General features: G+C 41.2%; 1 protein-coding gene across 1 annotated transcript in view; it reads right to left on the bottom strand.

The window, feature by feature from the left end:
* COQ8A (coenzyme Q8A) overlaps positions 1-18,163 on the bottom strand; it is a 452,989-nt gene that overhangs the window by 263,208 nt on the left and 171,618 nt on the right. The window contains exons 5-6 of the mRNA XM_053712627.1: positions 9,190-9,234; positions 5,685-5,703 (exon numbers count right to left, since the gene is read on the bottom strand). Coding sequence (XP_053568602.1) covers positions 5,685-5,703; positions 9,190-9,234 — 64 coding nt within the window. The remainder of the gene's footprint in view (positions 1-5,684; positions 5,704-9,189; positions 9,235-18,163) is intronic.

Here is an 18,163-nt window from a genome sequence, read left to right as displayed (position 1 = left end):
ACACAATTTCTCTGGCACTACAATTGTGTCACAGTCATTCAGAGCAGCTAATACCTCCCCAAGCAATACACGGAGGTTCTCAAGCTTAAATTTAAAATTAGAAATCTCTGAATCAGGTCTCCCCGATTCAGAGACGTCACCCACAGACTGAAGCTCTCCGTCCTCAGGTTCTGCATATTGTGACGCAGTATCAGACATGGCTCTTACAGCATCTACGCGCTCTGTATCTCGTCTAACCCCAGAGCTATCGCGCTTGCCTCTCAATTCAGGCAATCTGGATAATACCTCTGACAGGGTATTATTCATGATTGCAGCCATGTCCTGCAAAGTAATCGCTATGGGCGTCCCTGATGTACTTGGCGCCATATTAGCGTGCGTCCCTTGAGCGGGAGGCGAAGGGTCCGACACGTGGGGAGAGTTAGTCGGCATAACTTCCCCCTCGACAGACCCCTCTGGTGACAATTCTTTTATAGATAAAGACTGATCTTTTCTGTTTAAGGTGAAATCAATACATTTAATACACATTCTCCTATGGGGCTCCACCATGGCTTTTAAACATAATGAACAAGTATCCTCTGTTTCAGACATGTTTGTACAGACTAGCAATGAGACTAGCAAGCTTGGAAAACACTTTAAAGCAAGTTAACAAGCAATATAAAAACATTACTGTGCCTTTAAGAGAAACAAATTGACAAAATTTGAAATAACAGTGAAAAAAGGCAGTTACACTAACAAAATTTTTACAGTGTAACAAGTCAGCAGAGCATTGCACCCACTTGCAAATGGATGATTAACCCCTTAATAACAAAAACAATAATAAATGACAAAAACGTTTTTTAAACACAGTCACAACTGCCACAGTCTACTGTGATTGTTACCCTCCTCAAACACGACTTTGAAGCCTTTTGAGCCCTTCAGAAATGTCCTGTATCATGCAGAGGGAAGCTGAATGTCTCTGTCAGTATTTTTAGCTGAACAGAAAAGCACTAAAATAGGCCCTTCCCACTCATATTGCAACAGTGGAAAACCTGTTTCTAGGCAAAAATCAAACCAGCCATGTGGAAAAAAACTAGGCCCCAATAAGTTTTGTCACCAAACATATATAAAAACGATTAACATGCCAGCAAATGTTTTATATTACACTTTTATAAGAGTATGTATCTCTGTTAATAAGCCTGATACCAGTCGCTATCACTGCATTTAAGGCTTAACTTACATTAATCCAGTATCAACATATTTCTAGGGATGGAATTTGCTAGAAAAATGCTGCTAACTGCACATACCTTATTGCAGGAAAACCTGCACGCCATTCCCTCTCTGAAGTTACCTCACTCCTCAGAATATGTGAGAACAGCCATGGATCTTAGTTACTTCTGCTAAGATCATAGAAAACGCAGGCAGATTCTTCTTCTAAATACTGCCTGAGATAAACAGTACACTCCGGTACCATTTAAAAATAACAAACTTTTGATTGAAGTTAAAAAACTAACTATAATACACCACTCTCCTCTTACTACGTCCATCTTTGTTGAGAGCTGCAAGAGAATGACTGGATATGGCAGTGAGGGGAGGAGCTATATAGCAGCTCTGCTGTGGGTGATCCTCTTGCAACTTCCTGTTGGGAAGGAGAATATCCCACAAGTAATGGATGATCCGTGGACTGGATACACTTAACAAGAGAAACTGGATTTTGAATTCCAGGTTTATTTATTTTTTTTGATCACCAGCTCTACACGATGAGATAGAGAATATAAATCAGGCAATATAAAAAAAAATTAAATTTATGCTTACCTGATAAATTTGTTTCTTTGACACAGTGAGTCCACGGATCATCATTATTACTATTGGGAAAATCACTCCTGACCAGCAGGAGACGGCAAAGAGCACCACAGCAAAAGCTGTTAAAAGGGACAGTCAAGTCCAAAAAAAAAAAAAAACTTTCCTGTTTCAAAAAGGGCATGTAATTTTAAACAACTTTCCAATTTACTTTTATCACCAAATTTGCTTTGTTCTCTTGGTATTCTTAGTTGAAAGCTAAACCTAGGAGGTTCATATGCTAATTTCTTAGACCTTGAAGGCCGCCTCTAATCTAAATGCATTTTGATAGTTTTTCACCACTAGAGGGCATTAGTTCACATGTTTCATATAGATAACATTGAGCTCATGCACGTGGGGGGCGGGCCGTGGACTCACTGAGTCAAGAAAGAAACAAATTTATCAGGTAAGCATAAATTTCATTTTCTTTCTAATGACAGTGAGTCCACGGATCATCATAATTACTATTGGGAATTAATACCCAAGCTAGAGAACACGGATGATAAGAGAGGGAAAAGACAGTTAACAAATAAAAGGCACCGCTGCTTGAAGAACCTTTCTCCCAAAAATAGCCTCAGCTGAAGCAAAAGTATCAAATTTTTAAAATTTAGAAAAAATGTGTAAAGATGACCAAGTGGCAGCCTTGCAAATCTGATCTACAGAAGCACCATTTTTGAAAGCCCAGGTAGAAGAAACAGCCCTCGTGTAGTGAGCCGCGATTTTCTCAAGAAGCTGATGACCAGCAGTCTCATATGCCAAGCAAATAATACTCCTCAACCAACAAGAAAGCGAAGTAGCCGTAGCTTTCTGACCCTTACGCTTCCCAGAAAAGACAACAAATAAAGAAGAAAACTGGCGAAAATCCTTAGTCGCCTGTAAATAATATTTCAAAGCACAAACTACATCAAGGTTGTGCAACAAACGTTCCTTATGAGAAGAAGGATAAGGACAAAGAAGAAACAACTATCTCTTGATTAAATATTCTTATCTAAAGAATGCATAGGCTCAAATGGAGCCTGTGGAAGAACTCTCAAAACTAAATTAAGACTCCAAGGAGGAGTCACAAACTTAACCATATGCCGGATTCCAACCAGAGCCTGACAAAAAGACTGAACGTCTGGCTAAAGTTTATGCAACAAAATACATAAGGCAGAAATTTGACCCTTCAGGGTACTAGCAGATAAACCCTTCTCCAGGCCCTCCTGGAGAAAAGACAAAATCCTAGGAATCCTGACTCTACTCCAAGAGTAGCCCTTAGATTCACACCAATACAGATATTTACTCCATATCTTGTAATAAATCTTTCTAGTCACAGGCTTACTGAATAATAGTTTCAATAATCGATTCAGAATAACCACGCTTAGATAGAATCAAGCGTTCAATCTCCAAGTAGTAAGCTTTAGAGAAACAAGATTTGGATGAAGGGACCCTGAAGTAGAAGGTCCTTCCTCAATGGAAGACTCCAAGGTGGAAAGCATGACATCTCCACTAGATCTAAATACCAGATCCTGCGAGGCCACGCCTGTGCAATGAGAATTACAGACGCCCTCTCCTGTCGGATCCGAGCAATAACTCGAGGAAGAAGGGCAAACTGAGGAAACGCGTATGCCAGACTGAACTTCTTCCAAGAAACTGCTAGAGCATCTATTAACCGCTCGAGTATCCCTTGACCTCGAACTGTACTTCAGAAGCTTGGCATTGTGACGAGAAGCCATAAGATCCAACTCTGATTGACCCCACCTGAGAATCAAACAGGAAAACACTCCGGATGAAGTTCCCACTCCCAGATGAAAAGAACGTCTGCTCAGAAAATCCGCTTCTCAATTGTCCAGCCCTGGAATGTGGATCACAGACAGACAGAAGTTGTAAGTTTCCGCCCATTGAATAATCCTGGCTACCTACTTCATCGCCAAGGAACTCAGAGATCCTCCCTGATGATTGATGTAATCCACGGACGTTATATTGTCTGACTGAAATCTGAAAGACCGGGTTGAAGCCAACTGAGGCCAGGCTAGAGGAGTATTGAAGAATTTACCGAATAGTTTCCATCTTGAAAGTCAGAACTCTGAGAAACTTGTTTACACACTTGAGATCCAGGATGGGTCTGAAAGTTCCCTCCATTTTGGGAACGATAAACAGATTGGAATAGAAGCCGAGCCCCTGAACTGGAACAGGAACTATCCCATGTCGGAAAGATCTTGAACACAATTTAAGAATGCCTCTTTATCTGGTTTATAGGTAACCTTGAAAGATGAAACCTGCCCCTGGGAGGAAAATTTTTGAACTCCAGCTTGTATCCCTGGGACACAATATCTACCACCCAGGGACCAGGAACATACCTTACCCAGGGATTGAGCGAACAAAGAGTCTGCCCCCCACGCAATCTTTTCCCAGATCGGGGGCAGACCCTTCATGCTGACTGAGTCAGGGGCAGTCTTCTTAGATTGCTTCCCCTTGTCCAGGACTGATTGGACCTCCAAGAGGGCTTGGACTGATCCTGCTTGGAGGAGGAAGACTTACCAGAGAAGTTACGAAAGGAACGAAAATTACTCTGACGACCCTTCTGCTTATTTCTCTTAACCTGAGGAAGAGAATGCCCCCCCCGCTTCCCTCCAGTAATATCAGAAATAATTTCAGCCAAACCAGGCCCAAAAAAGGTCTTCCCCTTGTAAGAAATGGATAAAAGCTTAGATTTTGATGATACATCCGCAGACCAGGACTTTAACCATAAAGCCCTGTGCGCCAGAACAGCAAAGCCAGAAATCTTTGCTCACAACTTGATGACCTGTAAAGAAGCATCCGCAATAAAAGAATTGGCAAATTTTAAAGCATTAATTCTATCCTGAACTTCCTCCAGAGAAGTCTCCTGTTGAACAGAATCAGACAACGCATCAAACCAATATGCAGCCGCACTGGTAATCGTAGCAATACACACAGCAGGCTGCCATTGAAACCCCTGAAACGTTACTGTCCCTTTAGAATGCGAACGTTAAACCTATATAACAGAAAAATATACAATAAAAGTACAAAATAGAAACAAACCTTGCTGAGGTGCTTACCTGACCTCCCAAGGACCGGAGTAAAGAGTAACATAGCAGAGATAATCTGGACTCTGCCACAGTAACTACCCGCTCTCTGTACCTGCACCAGCCAGTACTACCTTATCAGAATGACCAGAGCTAACAGGAAGGCCTAGTAAAACACTTCCTCCTCAAAACGCGCACAAAACTTGTGCCGTTGAAGCCCCGCCCATCGTGGGAATTTGCAAACACCTCCCGGCCGACTTTACTACAGACAGACGCCGGGAGGAATAAAAAATGCCAAAGTAAACTGTCAGCAGACTAAGGTTGACAAGAAACACACAGACTAAATTGTCCAAGAAAGGAGTCAAATAAGTACAAAAAAAAAACCCAAAAAGAGCCAAACAAAAAATAAAAAACATAATTTATGCTTACCTGATAAATTCCTTTCTCCTGTAGTGTGGTCAGTCCACGGGTCATCATTACTTCTGGGATATTAACTCCTCCCCAACAGGAAGTGCAAGAGGATCACCCAGCAGAGCTGCTATATAGCTCCTCCCCTCTACGTCACACCCAGTCATTCGACCGAGAACCAACGAGAAAGGAGAAGCCAAAGGGTGCAGTGGTGACTGGAGTATAATTTAAAAATTTAGACCTGCCATAAAAACAGGGCGGGCCGTGGACTGACCACACTACAGGAGAAAGGAATTTATCAGGTAAGCATAAATTATGTTTTCTCCTGTTAAGTGTGGTCAGTCCACGGGTCATCATTACTTCTGGGATACCAATACCAAAGCTAAAGTACACGGATGACGGGAGGGACAGGCAGGCTCTTTATACGGAAGGAACCACTGCCTGAAGAACCTTTCTCCCAAAAACAGCCTCCGAAGAAGCAAAAGTGTCAAATTTGTAAAATTTGGAAAAAGTATGAAGAGAAGACCAAGTTGCAGCCTTGCAAATCTGTTCAACAGAAGCCTCATTCTTAAAGGCCCAAGTGGAAGCCACAGCTCTAGTAGAATGAGCTGTAATTCTTTCAGGAGGCTGCTGTCCAGCAGTCTCATAAGCTAAACGTATTATGCTACGAAGCCAAAAAGAGAGAGAGGTAGCAGAAGCTCTTTGACCTCTCCTCTGACCAGAATAAACGACAAACAGGGAAGACGTTTGTCGAAAATCCTTAGTTGCCTGTAGATAAAATTTCAGGGCACGGACTACATCTAGATTGTGTAGGAGACGTTCCTTCTTCGAAGAAGGATTAGGACACAAAGATGGAACAACAATCTCTTGATTGATATTCCTGTTAGTGACCACCTTAGGTAAGAACCCAGGTTTCGTACGCAGAACTACCTTGTCTGAATGAAAAATCAGATAAGGAGAATCACAATGTAAGGCAGATAACTCAGAGACTCTTCGAGCCGAGGAAATAGCCATTAAAAACAGAACTTTCCAAGATAACAATTTGATATCAATGGAATGAAGGGGTTCAAACGGAACACCCTGTAAAACATTAAGAACTAAGTTCAAACTCCATGGTGGAGCAACAGTTTTAAACACAGGCTTAATCCTGGCCAAAGCCTGACAAAAAGCCTGAACGTCTGGAACCTCTGACAGACGTTTGTGTAAAAGAATGGACAGAGCTGAAATCTGTCCCTTTAAGGAACTAGCGGATAAACCCTTTTCTAAACCTTCTTGTAGAAAAGACAATATCCTAGGAATCCTAACCTTACTCCATGAGTAACTTTTGGATTCGCACCAATATAAGTATTTACGCCATATTTTATGGTAAATCTTTCTGGTAACAGGCTTCCTAGCCTGTATTAAGGTATCAATTACTGACTCAGAAAAACCACTTTTGATAAAATCAAGCGTTCAATTTCCAAGCAGTCAGCTTCAGAGAAATTAGATTTTGATGTTTGAAGGGACCCTGGATCAGAAGGTCCTGTTTCAGAGGCAGAGACCAAGGTGGACAGGATGACATGTCCACTAGATCTGCATACCAAGTCCTGCGTGGCCACGCAGGCGCTATTAGAATCACCGATGCTCTCTCCTGTTTGATTCTGGCAATCAATCGAGGAAGCATCGGGAAGGGTGGAAACACATAAGCCATCCCGAAGGTCCAAGGTGCTGTCAAGGCATCTATCAGGACCGCTCCCGGATCCCTGGATCTGGACCCGTAACAAGGAAGCTTGGCGTTCTGTCGAGACGACATGAGATCTATCTCTGGTTTGCCCCAACGTCGAAGTATTTGGGCAAAGACCTCCGGATGAAGTTCCCACTCCCCCGGATGAAAAGTCTGACGACTTAGGAAATCCGCCTCCCAGTTCTCCACTCCCGGGATGTGGATTGCTGACAGGTGGCAAGAGTGAGACTCTGCCCAGCGAATTATCTTTGATACTTCCATCATCGCTAGGGAGCTTCTTGTCCCTCCTTGATGGTTGATGTAAGCTACAGTCGTGATGTTGTCCGACTGAAACCTGATGAACCCCCGAGTTGTTAACTGGGGCCAAGCCAGAAGGGCATTGAGAACTGCTCTCAATTCCAGAATGTTTATTGGCAGGAGACTCTCCTCCTGAGTCCATGATCCCTGAGCCTTCAGAGAATTCCAGACAGCGCCCCAACCTAGTAGGCTGGCATCTGTTGTTACAATTGTCCAATCTGGCCTGCTGAATGGCATCCCCCTGGACAGATGTGGCCGAGAAAGCCACCATAGAAGAGAATTTCTGGTCTCTTGATCCAGATTCAGAGTAGGGGACAAATCTGAGTAATCCCCATTCCACTGACTTAGCATGCACAATTGCAGCGGTCTGAGATGTAGGCGTGCAAAGGGTACTATGTCCATTGCCGCTACCATTAAGCCGATCACCTCCATGCATTGAGCCACTGACGGGTGTTGAATGGAATGAAGGACACGGCATGCATTTTGAAGCTTTGTTAACCTGTCTTCTGTCAGGTAGATCTCACTCTTGTGAGTGGAAAGAGAGAACTCTTCTTTTCGTTCACCTTCCATCCATGCGACCTTAGAAATGCCAGTACTAACTCTGTATGAGACTTGGCAGTTTGAAAGCTTGAAGTTTGTATCAGAATGTCGTCTAGGTACAGAGCTATCGAAATTCCTCGCGGTCTTAGTACCGCCAGAAGAGCACCCAGAACCTTTGTGAAGATTCTTGGAGCCGTAGCCAATCTGAATGGAAGAGCTACAAACTGGTAATGCCTGTCTAGGAAGGCAAACCTTAGATACCGGTAATGATCTTTGTGAATCGGTATGTGAAGGTAAGCATCCTTTAAATCCACTGTGGTCATGTACTGACCCTTTTGGATCATGGGTAGGATTGTCCGAATAGTTTCCATTTTGAACGATGGAACTCTTAGGAATTTGTTTAGGATCTTTAAATCCAAGATAGGCCTGAAGGTTCCCTCTTTTTTGGGAACCACAAACAGATTTGAGTAAAACCCCTGTCCATGTTCCGACCGCGGAACCGGATGGATCACTCCCATTAGAAAAAGATCTTGTACACAGCGTAGAAATGCCTCTTTCTTTATTTGGTTTGTTGACAACCTTGACAGATGAAATCTCCCTTTTGGGGGAGAGGATTTGAAGTCCAGAAGATATCCCTGAGATATGATCTCTAACGCCCAGGGATCCTGGACATCTCTTGCCCAAGCCTGGGCGAAGAGAGAAAGTCTGCCCCCCACTAGATCCGTTCCCGGATCGGGGGCCCTCGATTCATGTTGTCTTAGGGGCAGCAGCAGGTTTTCTGGCCTGCTTGCCCTTGTTCCAGGACTGGTTAGGTCTCCAGCCTTGTCTGTAGCGAGCAACAGCTCCTTCCTGTTTTGGAGCAGAGGAAGTTGATGCTGCTCCTGCCTTGAAATTACGAAAGGAACGAAAATTAGACTGTCTAGCCTTAGGTTTGGCTCTGTCTTGAGGCAGGGCATGGCCTTTACCTCCTGTAATGTCAGCGATAATTTCTTTCAAACCGGGCCCGAATAAGGTCTGCCCTTTGAAAGGTATGTTAAGTAATTTAGAAGTAACGTCAGCTGACCAGGATTTTAGCCACAGTGCTCTGCGTGCCTGAATGGCGAATCCGGAATTGTTAGCCGTAAGTTTTGTTAAATGTACTACGGCATCTGAAACAAATGAATTAGCTAGCTTAAGTGTTTTAAGCTTGCTTGAAATCTCATCTATAGTTATTGAGTCAAGAGTCTCTTCCAGGGACTCGGACCAAAAAGCGGCCGCGGCCGAGACGGACGCAATACATGCAAGGGGTTGCAATATAAAACCTTGTTGAACAAACATTTTCTTAAGGTAACCCTCTAATTTTTTATCCATTGGATCTGAAAAGGCACAGCTATCCTCCACCGGGATAGTGGTACGCTTAGCCAGAGTAGAAACTGCTCCCTCCACCTTAGGGACCGTCTGCCATAAGTCCCATGTGGTGGCGTCTATTGGAAACATTTTTCTAAACACAGGAGGGGGGGAAAAGGGTACACCGGGCCTATCCCACTCCTTAGTAATTATCTCTGTAAGCCTCTTAGGTATAGGAAATACGTCAGTACTCGCCGGTACCGCATAGTATCTATCCAGCCTACATAATTTCTCTGGGATTGCAACGGTGTTACAATCATTCAGAGCTGCTAATACCTCCCCTAACAGTACACGGAGGTTTTCGAGCTTAAACTTAAAATTAGAAATGTCTGAATCCATTCTATTGGGATCAGAACCGTCACCTGCAGATTGAAGCTCTCCGTCCTCATGTTCTGCATACTGTGACGCAGTATCAGACATGGCCCTATTATTAACAGCGCACTCTGTTCTCACCCCAGAGTGATCACGCTTACCTCTAAGTTCTGGTAATTTAGACAAAACTTCAGTCATAACATTAGCCATATCCTGTAATGTGATTTGTAATGGCCGCCCTGATGTACTCGGCGCTACAATATCACGCACCTCCCGAGCGGGAGATGCAGGTACTGACACGTGAGGCGAGTTAGTAACTCTCCCCTCGTTGTTTGGTGAATGATGTTCAATTTGTACAGATTGACTTTTATTTAAAGTAGCATCAATGCAATTAGTACATAAATTTCTATTGGGCTCCACTTTGGCTTTAGCACATATAGCACAGAGATATTCCTCTGAATCAGACATGTTTAACACACTAGCAATTAAACTAGCAACTTGGAAATGCTTTTCAAAGCAATTTACAAATAATATGAAAAACGTACTGTGCCTTTAAGAAGCACAGAAAAAAAGTTATGACAGTTGAGTAATAATAAACCGGAGAAACTATAACATCAAATTCTTTCCGGTAAAACACAATTTTAGCAAAGGATTGCCCCCATTAGCAATGGATAACTAACCCTGAATAGCAAAAAAAATGTACAGAAAGTGGAAAAAAACAGTGCCCAAAACAATTTTTCACCCAGTACCTCAGATAATTAAACGATTTTAACATGCCAGCAAAAACGTTTAACATCAAATAAATGAAATGTCATTAGAAAGCCTGTTGCTAGTCGTTCCCACTGCAAGTTAGGCTAAAGTCTTATGCATACAGTATTATCCCAGTGAAGTGCCATTCCCCAGAATACTGAAGTGTAAATATACATACATGACAGCCTGATACCAGTTGCTACTACTGCATTTAAGGCTGAGCTTACATTATATCGGTATGGCAGTATTTTCTCAGTCAATTCCATTCTCAGAAAATAATATGCTGCTACATACCTCTTTGCAGGTTAACCTGCCCGCTGTCCCCTGATCTGAAGTTTACCTCACTCCTCAGATGGCCGAGAACAGCAAGATGATCTTAACTACGCCGGCTAAAATCATACAAAAACTCAGGTAGATTCTTCTTCAAATTCTACCTGAGAAGGAACAACACACTCCGGTGCTGTTTTAAAATAACAAACTTTTGATTGAAGGTATAAAACTAAGTATAATCACCACAGTCCTCTCACACATCCTATCTATTAGTTGGGTGCAAGAGAATGACTGGGTGTGACGTAGAGGGGAGGAGCTATATAGCAGCTCTGCTGGGTGATCCTCTTGCACTTCCTGTTGGGGAGGAGTTAATATCCCAGAAGTAATGACGACCCGTGGACTGACCACACTTAACAGGAGAAATAGTCTGCTAAACGTAATATGTCAGACTGTCCTCTCACAGTGCCCCATAAAAAACCTGCACAAACAGGTTCACAGTCCAAAGATTAACCTCATAAGTGCCAACCTTTTCTGAACCCTCAAAAAAAACTAAAAAAAAATGCACTTACCTCCATAATAATCTGCCCGGCAGCAAGGCAGCTCACTAGGTTTGAAAGGCTTCCTTCCTAACATGGACCTGGGGAAACAGAGAGAAAAAGAAAAAACATAATTTATGTAAGAACTTACCTGATAAATTAATTTCTTTCATATTAGCAAGAGTCCATGAGCTAGTGACGTATGGGATATACATTCCTACCAGGAGGGGCAAAGTTTCCCAAACCTCAAAATGCCTATAAATACACGCCTCACCACACCCACAATTCAGTTTAACGAATAGCCAAGAAGTGGGGTGATAAGAAAGGAGCGAAAGCATCAAAAATAAGGAATTGGAATAATTGTGCTTTATACAAAAAAATCATAACCACCACAAAAAAGGGTGGGCCTCATAGACTCTTGCTAATATGAAAGAAATGAATTTATCAGGTAAGTTCTTACATAAATTATGTTTTCTTTCATGTAATTAGCAAGAGTCCATGAGCTAGTGACGTATGGGATAGCAGATACCCAAGATGTGGAACTTCCACACAAGAGTCACTAGAGAGGGAGGGATAAAATAAAGACAGCCAATCCCGCTGAAAAAATAATCCACAACCCAAATCAAAAAAAGTTTTAATCTTATAATGAAAAAAACTGAAATTATAAGTAGAAGAATCAAACTGAAACAGCTGCCTGAAGTACTTTTCTACCAAAAACTGCTTCTGAAGAAGAGAAAACATCAAAATGGTAGAATTTAGTAAAAGTATGCAAAGAAGACCAAGTTGCTGCTTTGCAAATCTGATCAACAGAAGCTTCATTCCTAAAAGCCCAGGAAGTAGAAACTGACCTAGTAGAATGAGCCGTTATCCTTTGAGGCGGGGACTTACCCGACTCTACATAAGCATGATGAATCAAAGACTTTAACCAAGATGCCAAGGAAATGGCAGAAGCCTTCTGACCTTTCCTGGAACTAGAAAAGATAACAAAGACTATAAGTCTTTCTAAAACCTTTAGTAGCTTCAACATAATATTTCAAAGCTCTTACTACATCCAAAGAATGTAAAGATCTCTCCATAGAATTCTTAGGATTAGGACACAATGAAGGGACAACAATTTCTCTACTAATGTTGTTAGAATTCACAACCTTAGGTACAAATTTAAATGAAGTCCGCAACACCGCCTTATCCTGATGAAAAATCAGAAAAGGAGATTCACAAGAAAGAGCAGATAACTCAGAAACTGTTCTAGCAGAAGAGATGGCCAAAAGGAACAACACTTTCCAAGAAAGTAATTTAATATCCAGAGAATGCATAGGTTCAAATGGAGGAGCCTGTAAAGCCCTCAACCAAATTAAGACTCCAAGGAGGAGAGATTGACTTAATGACAGGCTTGATACGAACCAAAGCCTGTACAAAACAATGAATATCTGAATGATTAGCAATCTTTCTGTGAAAAAGAACAGAAAGAGTAGAGATTTGACCTTTCAAAGAGCTTGCAGACAAACTCTTATCCAAACCATCCCGAAGAAACTGTAAAATCCTATGAATTCTAAAAGAATGTCAAGAGAATTTATGAGAAGAACACCAAGAAATGTAAGTCTTCCAGACTCTGTAATAAATCTTTCTAGACACAGACTTACGAGTCTGTATCATAGTATTAATCACCGAGTCAGAGAAACCTCTATGACTAAGAATCAAGCGTTCAATCTCCATACCTTCAAATTTAATGATTTGAGATCCTGATGGAAAAATGGGCCTTGAGATAGAAGGTCTGGCCTTAACGGAAGTGTCCAGGGTTGGCAACTGGCCATCCGAATGAGATCCGCATACCAAAACCTGTGAGGCCATGCTGGAGCCACCAGCAATACAAACGAACATTCCATTAGAATTTTGGAAATCACTTTTGGAAGAACTAGAGGCGGAAAGATATAAGTAGGTTGAAAATTCCAAGGAAGCGACAACACACCCACTGCTTCCGCCTGAGGATCCCTGGATCTGGACAGATATACCTGGGAAGTTTCTTGTTTAGATGAGAGGCCATCAGATCTATTTCTGGAAGTCCCCAGATTTGAACAATCTGAAGAAATACCTCTGGGTGAAGAGACCATTCGCCCGGATGTAACGTCTGGCGACTGAGATAATCCGCTTCCCAATTGTCTACACCTGGGATGTGAACCGCAGAGATTAGACAGGAGCTGGATTCAGCCCATACAAGTATCCAAGATACTTCTTTCATAGCCTGAGGACTGTGAATCCCACCTTGATTGACATACGCCACGGTTGTGACATTGTCTGTCTGAAAACAAATAAACGATTCTCTCTTCAGAAGAGGCCAGAACTGAAGAGCTCTGAAAATCGCACAGAGTTCCAAAATGTTGATTGGTAATTTCTCCTCCTGAAAGGCCCAAACCCCCTGCGCTGTCAGAGATCCCCATACAGCTCCCCAACCTGAAAGACTCGCATCTGTTGAGATCACAGTCCAGGTTGGACGAACAAAAGAGGCCCCTTGAATTAGACGATGGTGATTCAACCACCAAGTCAGAGAAGATCGAACATTGGGATTTAAGGATATTAATTGTGATATCTTTGTATAATACCCGCACCACTGGTTCAGCATACAAAGCTGGAGAGGTCTCATGTGAAAGTGAGCAAAGGGGATTGCGTCTGATGCAGCAGTCATGAGACCTAGAATTTCCATGCACAAAGCTACCGAAGGGAATGATTGAGACTGAAGGTTTCGACAAGCTGAAACCAACTTCAGACGTCTCTTTTCTGTTAGCGACAAAGTCATGGACACAATCTATTTGAAAACCCAAAAAGGTTACCTTTGTCTGAGGAACCAAGGAACTCTTTGGTAAATTGATCCTCCAACCATGTCTTTGAAGAAACAACACAAGTTGATTTGTATGAGATTCTGCAGAATGTAAAGACTGAGCAAGTACCAAGATATCGTCCAAATAAGGAAATACTGCAATACCCTGTTCTCTGATTACAGAGAGAAGGGCACACAGAACCTTTGAAAAGATCCTTGGAGCTGTTGCTAGGCCAAACGGAAGGGCAACAAACTGGTAATGCTTGTCTAGAAAAGAGAATCTCAGGAACTGATAGTGATCTGGATGAATTGGAATATGAAGATATGCATCCTGTAAGTCTATTGTAGACATATAATGCCCTTGCTGAACAAAAGGCAGAATAGTACTTATAGTCACCATTTTGAATGTTGGTATCCTTACATAACTATTCAATATTTTTAGATCCAGAACTGGTCTGAAGGAATTCTCCTTCTTTGGTACAATGAATAGATTTGAGTAAAACCCCAGACCCCGTTCCAGAACTGGAACAATTACCCCAGCCAACTCTAGGTCTGAAACACATTTCACAAATGCCTGAGCCTTCACTGGGTTTACTGGAATGCGTGAGAGAAAAAATCTTCTCACAGGCGGCCTTACCTTCAAACCTATTCTGTACCCTTGTGAAACAATGTTCTGAATCTAAAGACTGTGAATCGAATTGATCCAAATATCTTTGAAAAATCGTAACCTGCCCCCTACCAGCTGTGGAATGGTTTTGACTTTCTAAAAGGCTTGGATTAGGGAAAGGGTCAGGCTTCTGTTCCTTATTCTGACGAAAGGAACGAAAACGATTAGCAGCCCTATATTTACCTTTAGATTTTTTGTCCTGAGGCAAAAAGGTTCCTTTCCCCCCAGTAACAGTTGAAATTATAGAATCCAACTGTGAACCAAATAATGTATTACCTTGGAAAGAAAGAGAAAGCAAAGTTGACTTAGAAGTCATATCTGCATTCCAAGATTTAAGCCATAAAGCTCTTCTAGCTAAAATAGCTAAAGACATACCTGACATCAATTCTAATGATATCAAAAATGGCATCACAAATAAAGTTATTAGCATGTTGAAGAAGTTTAACAATGCTATAAGCATTATGGTCTGACACTTGTTGCGCTAAAGCCTCCAGCCAGAAAGTGGAAGCTGCAGCAACATCAGCCAAAGAAATAGCAGGTCTAAGAAGATTACCTGAACACAAATAAGCTCTCCTTAGAAAGGATTCAAGCTTCCTATCTAAAAGGATCCTTAAAGGAAGTACTATCCGCCGTAGGAATAGTAGTACGTTTAGCAAGAGTAGAGATAGCCCCATCAACTTTAGGGATTTTGTCCCAAAATTCTAATCTATCAGATGGCACAGGGTACAATTTCTTAAACCTTGGAGAAGGAGTAAATGAAGTACCCAAGACTATTCCATTCCCTAGAAATTACTTCTGAAATAGCATCAGGAACTGGAAAAAAACTTCTGGAATAACTACATGAGGTTTAAAAACTGAATTTAAATGCTTAGTAGATTTAGTATCAAGAGGACTAGACTCCTCCATATCTAATGCAATCAACACTTCTTTAAGTAAAGAACGAATAAACTCCATCTTAAACAAATATGAAGATTTATCAGTGTCAATATCTGAAGCAGAATCTTCTGAACCAGATAGATCCTCATCAGAAACAGATAAGTCAGAATGATGGCGGTCACTTAAAAATTCATCTGAAATATGAGAAGTTTTAAAAGACTTTTTACGTTTACTGGAAGGAGGAATAACAGACAGAGCCTTCCTAATAGAATTAGAAACAAATTCTTTTACATTAACAGGGACATCCTGAACATTAGATGTTGAAGGAAAAACAACTGGTAAAGGATTATTACTAATGGAGACACTATCTGCGTTAGTTGTCATGATAAACTTTCTAACACAAACTACAGCCGGAGGGACAGTTACCAAAAGTTTACAACAAATGCACTTAACTTTGGTAGAACCAGCATCAGGCAGCGTCTTTCCAGAAATAGATTCTGATCCAGGGTCAGGTTGTGACATCTTGCAATATGTAATAAAAAAACCAACATATAAAGCAAAATTATCAAATTCCTTAAATGACAGTTTCAGGAATGGGAAAAGATGCAAAATAAACAAGCCTCTAGCAACCAGAAGCAATGAAAAAGTGAAACTTAAATAAATGTGAAAAAAGGTGGAGACCAGAACGACGCCCACATTTTTTGGCGCCAAGTAGGATGCGCCCACATTATTAGCGCAAAAAGACGTCTGTAACACACATACGTCAAAAAATGACGCAACCACGAACAAACTTCCGGCGTCAACTATGGCGCCGGAAATGACAAAATTTTGCGCCCAAAAAGTTTGCGCCAAGAATGACGCAATAAATTGAAGCATTTTCTGCCCCCGCGAGCCTAACAGCCCGCAGGGAAAAAAGTCAATTGAAAATTTTTTAAGGTAAGGAAAAAAACAGAATTTATGCTTACCTGATAAATTACTTTCTCTTGCGGTGTATCCAGTCCACGGATTCATCCTTTACTTGTGGGATATTCTCATTCCCTACAGGAAGTGGCAAAGAGAGCACACAGCAGAGATGTCCATATAGCTCCACCTCTAGCTCCACCCCCCAGTCATTCGACCAAAGGTTAGGAAGAAAAAGGAGAAACCATAGGGTGCAGTGGTGACTGTAGTTTAACCCCTTAATGACCGGAACATTTTTCAATTTTCTTACCCTTAATGACAATGGCTATTTTTACATTTCTGTGGTGTTTGTGTTCAGCTGTAATTTTCCTCTTACTCATTTACTGTACCCACACATATTATATACCGTTTTTCTCGCCATTAAATGGACTTTCTAAATATACCATTATTTTCATTATATCTTATAATTTACTATAAAATTTTTTATAAAATATGAGGAAAAAATGGAAAAAAACATAATTTATGTAAGAACTTACCTGATAAATTCATTTCTTTCATATTAGCAAGAGTCCATGAGCTAGTGACGTATGGGATATACATTCCTACCAGGAGGGGCAAAGTTTCCCAAACCTCAAAATGCCTATAAATACACCCCTCACCACACCCACAAATCAGTTTAACGAATAGCCAAGAAGTGGGGTGATAAAGTGAGAAAGCATAAAAATAAGGAATTGGAATAATTGTGCTTTATACAAAAAAATCATAACCACCACAAAAAAAGGGTGGGCCTCATGGACTCTTGCTAATATGAAAGAAATGAATTTATCAGGTAAGTTCTTACATAAATTACGTTTTCTTTCATGTAATTAGCAAGAGTCCATGAGCTAGTGACGTATGGGATAATAAATACCCAAGATGTGGAACTTCCACGCAAGAGTCACTAGAGAGGGAGGGATAAAATAAAGACAGCCAATTCCGCTGAAAAAATAATCCATCTTATAATGAAAAAAACTGAAAATATAAGCAGAAGATTCAAACTGAAACAGCTGCCTGAAGTACTTTTCTACCAAAAACTGCTTCAGAAGAAGAAAACACATCAAAATGGTAGAATTTAGTAAAAGTATGCAAAGAAGACCAAGTGGCTGCTTTGCAAATCTGATCAACCGAAGCTTCATTCCTAAATGTCCAGGACGTAGAAACTGACCTAGTAGAATGAGCTGTAATTCTTTGAGGCGGAGTCTTACCCGACTCGACATAAGCATGATGAATCAAAGATTTTAACCAAGATGCCAAAGAAATGGCAGAGGCCTTCTGACCTTTCCTGGAACCGGAAAAAATAACAAATAGACTAGAAGTCTTTCGGAAATCTTTAGTAGCTTCAACATAATATTTCAAAGCTCTAACTACATCCAAAGAATGCAACAATCTTTCCTTAGAATTCTTAGGATTAGGACACAATGAAGGAACCACAATTTCTCTACTAATGTTGTTAGAGTTCACAACTTTAGGTAAAAATTTAAATGAAGTCCGTAACACCGCCTTATCCTGATGAAAAATCAGAAAAGGAGATTCACAAGAAAGAGCAGATAACTCTGAAACTCTTCTAGCAGAAGAGATGGCCAAAAGGAACAGAACTTTCCAAGAAAGTAATTTAATGTCCAGAGAATGCATAGGTTCAAACGGAGGAGCTTGTAAAGCCCCCAGAACCAAATTCAAACTCCAAGGAGGAGAGATTGACTTAATGACAGGTTTTATACGAACCAAAGCCTGTACAAAACAATGAATATCAGGAAGATTAGCAATCTTTCTGTGAAACACAGAAAGAGCAGAAATTTGTCCTTTCAA

The sequence above is a fragment of the Bombina bombina genome, chromosome 4, assembly GCF_027579735.1.
Source record: "Bombina bombina isolate aBomBom1 chromosome 4, aBomBom1.pri, whole genome shotgun sequence".
NCBI classification, from domain to species: Eukaryota; Metazoa; Chordata; class Amphibia; order Anura; family Bombinatoridae; genus Bombina; species Bombina bombina.
This window is presented reverse-complemented; position numbering and strand designations above follow the sequence as displayed.